This window comes from Ixodes scapularis, unplaced genomic scaffold (assembly GCF_016920785.2).
Source record: "Ixodes scapularis isolate PalLabHiFi unplaced genomic scaffold, ASM1692078v2 PGA_scaffold0__279_contigs__length_252992795, whole genome shotgun sequence".
NCBI lineage: Eukaryota > Metazoa > Arthropoda > Arachnida > Ixodida > Ixodidae > Ixodes > Ixodes scapularis.
In genome coordinates, this window is record NW_024609835.1 from 221,922,042 (window position 1) to 221,923,901 (window position 1,860).

The following is a 1,860-nucleotide window of genomic DNA, read 5'->3' on the forward strand; positions in this document are numbered from 1 at the left end:
CGAGCATCGTACCGCGTCGCTGCGCGTTGGTATACCACTACTCTGTGATGCACGTTAAATACCTCATGTTAGCGGTTGTACTTTACTGGAAATTTAGGTTGTCATATAGAGGGAAAACATGAGACGCTCCTCGGGGCAGACGGGCAGACGAACTTCCCTCTGTCTAAACTTCCATAGAACAAATTTCTCAATCAAGACGCAAAAACACGTTGCGAAGTGGTTATGCATTTATTTGAAAATATCAGTATTTTATGGGCGGCGAAACGCCTTCAGATCTACTCGGCTGCGTGCGTCTTGTCCAGTTCACCATTGACAGGACACAGACACCAGCAGCATAAATCAAGACGGGAGCAAGGTCCTACAATAACAGTAGTACGCAAAGTCAAATAGTACTCGGTAGCACACGACTTCCAAGCGTCGCAGTTGGTCCTTTAAGGTGTACATCTTCCGCGGCGGCGTGTAGTGAGAAGTCACGGCGTTCTTAAGACCGCAGGGAGACCCCACTCTCTGCGAGTGGAAACCCGAAAGGCCCACGCGACGGATGCCGGCACTCTCGGCGCAGGAGCCGGTGATGTAGACGTCCTCAATTGGGAAAGGCTTCACTTGGCCCGTCGCTCTGTAAAGAGTCTCTACGATGTGTCCGCCCAGCACGTAGCTAGAGCCCGCCACGTAGTTTGGATACGAGGACGCAGGGTAATCTTCGCGGCTTACGTGATACTTGTCAGCCGGATCTCTGATAGGTTTGCTGCCCTCGAAGAGTCGGCCATATATAGCATCCGGTGGGCGCGGAGCTATCGTCGCGAAGAAGTTGGCAGCGTTCAGGTACGTGTCGTCGTCTACCTTGACGACGAACCGAGCGCAGCGGCAGAATGTGGACGCCCACTGCAACATCATGATCGACTTGAGAGTCACGTTGCTGTAGGCATCGATGAAGGACCCCTGGATGATGTCCGAGTGAACCGAAGACTCACTTCGGAGGGTGGACCGGAGTCTCGAGTCGTTAGTGGCACCCAAGAAAAACATTACCCTGGTGGCCGGATACTCCCTCAGGTCTTGGCCCCAGGTCTCGCGAATGGCAACACGGTGTCCCGAGTTTTCGGCGGCCGAGAATACCACAAAGAGATAGTCAACGCGATGAGGTCTAGTGTCGTTGCCAAGGCACAGATGGGGTGAGTTGATGATATAATCGAAGGGATGCGCGTAAATGCGTTGCTTTGGGAAAACCTTGGGCGGAAGCGACTGGAGGGCACGGCTTGGCGTCGAAGTAAAATCTTTGGTGCCTCTGAATTCAATGCCTCCGTGGGCGCAGAGGTATACGCCGCCCGAGAGGAACGCCACGACTACCACGGAGATGGTAAGCTGACGTATGGCACGGCGTCTGCGGAGCGACCACATTGAGCGATTCTGAAAAGTCAGGGATATGTAATTAACAGCCCGTAGAAATGCTCGTATAAAAACCCTTAATAAATAGACCCGTTAGAAAGCAAGCATATCCAAGTCTAGTCTCACGTTTTCTTCGCTGATAGATGTTCACCATTAATTAGGTGACGCCACCACGCTGAGTGAGATCACCGTCCGCCGCCACAAATTCGCCCTCCCAACGTTTCACTCCACTATACCAGTGTCCTGAAAGCATCAGGCATTGGTTGCATGCAGGGATGGGCAAAGTACATGAAAATATGTATCGAAATGCAAATACAAAATACTTCGTCAAAAATGTATTAAATTACAAATCTAATTACATTTCCAAAAAAGCATTTAAGTACAAGATACAAATGCAACCAAATGTATTTGGTCTCCTCCAAATACTTTTCCAAACACATCCCTCAATATTTGCGTCAGCGACTTCAGGGCACCTGC

The 1,860-nt window shown here is 50.5% G+C and overlaps 1 protein-coding gene across 1 annotated transcript; it reads right to left on the minus strand.

The window, feature by feature from the left end:
• Positions 1-339: 339 nt before the first annotated feature.
• On the minus strand, positions 340-1,395 carry LOC121836124 (beta-1,3-galactosyltransferase 1-like). Its single transcript, XM_042290881.1, has one exon. It carries the CDS (start codon positions 1,393-1,395, stop codon positions 340-342), a length of 1,056 nt encoding a protein of 351 aa, XP_042146815.1.
• Between the last annotated feature and the right edge of the window lie 465 nt (positions 1,396-1,860).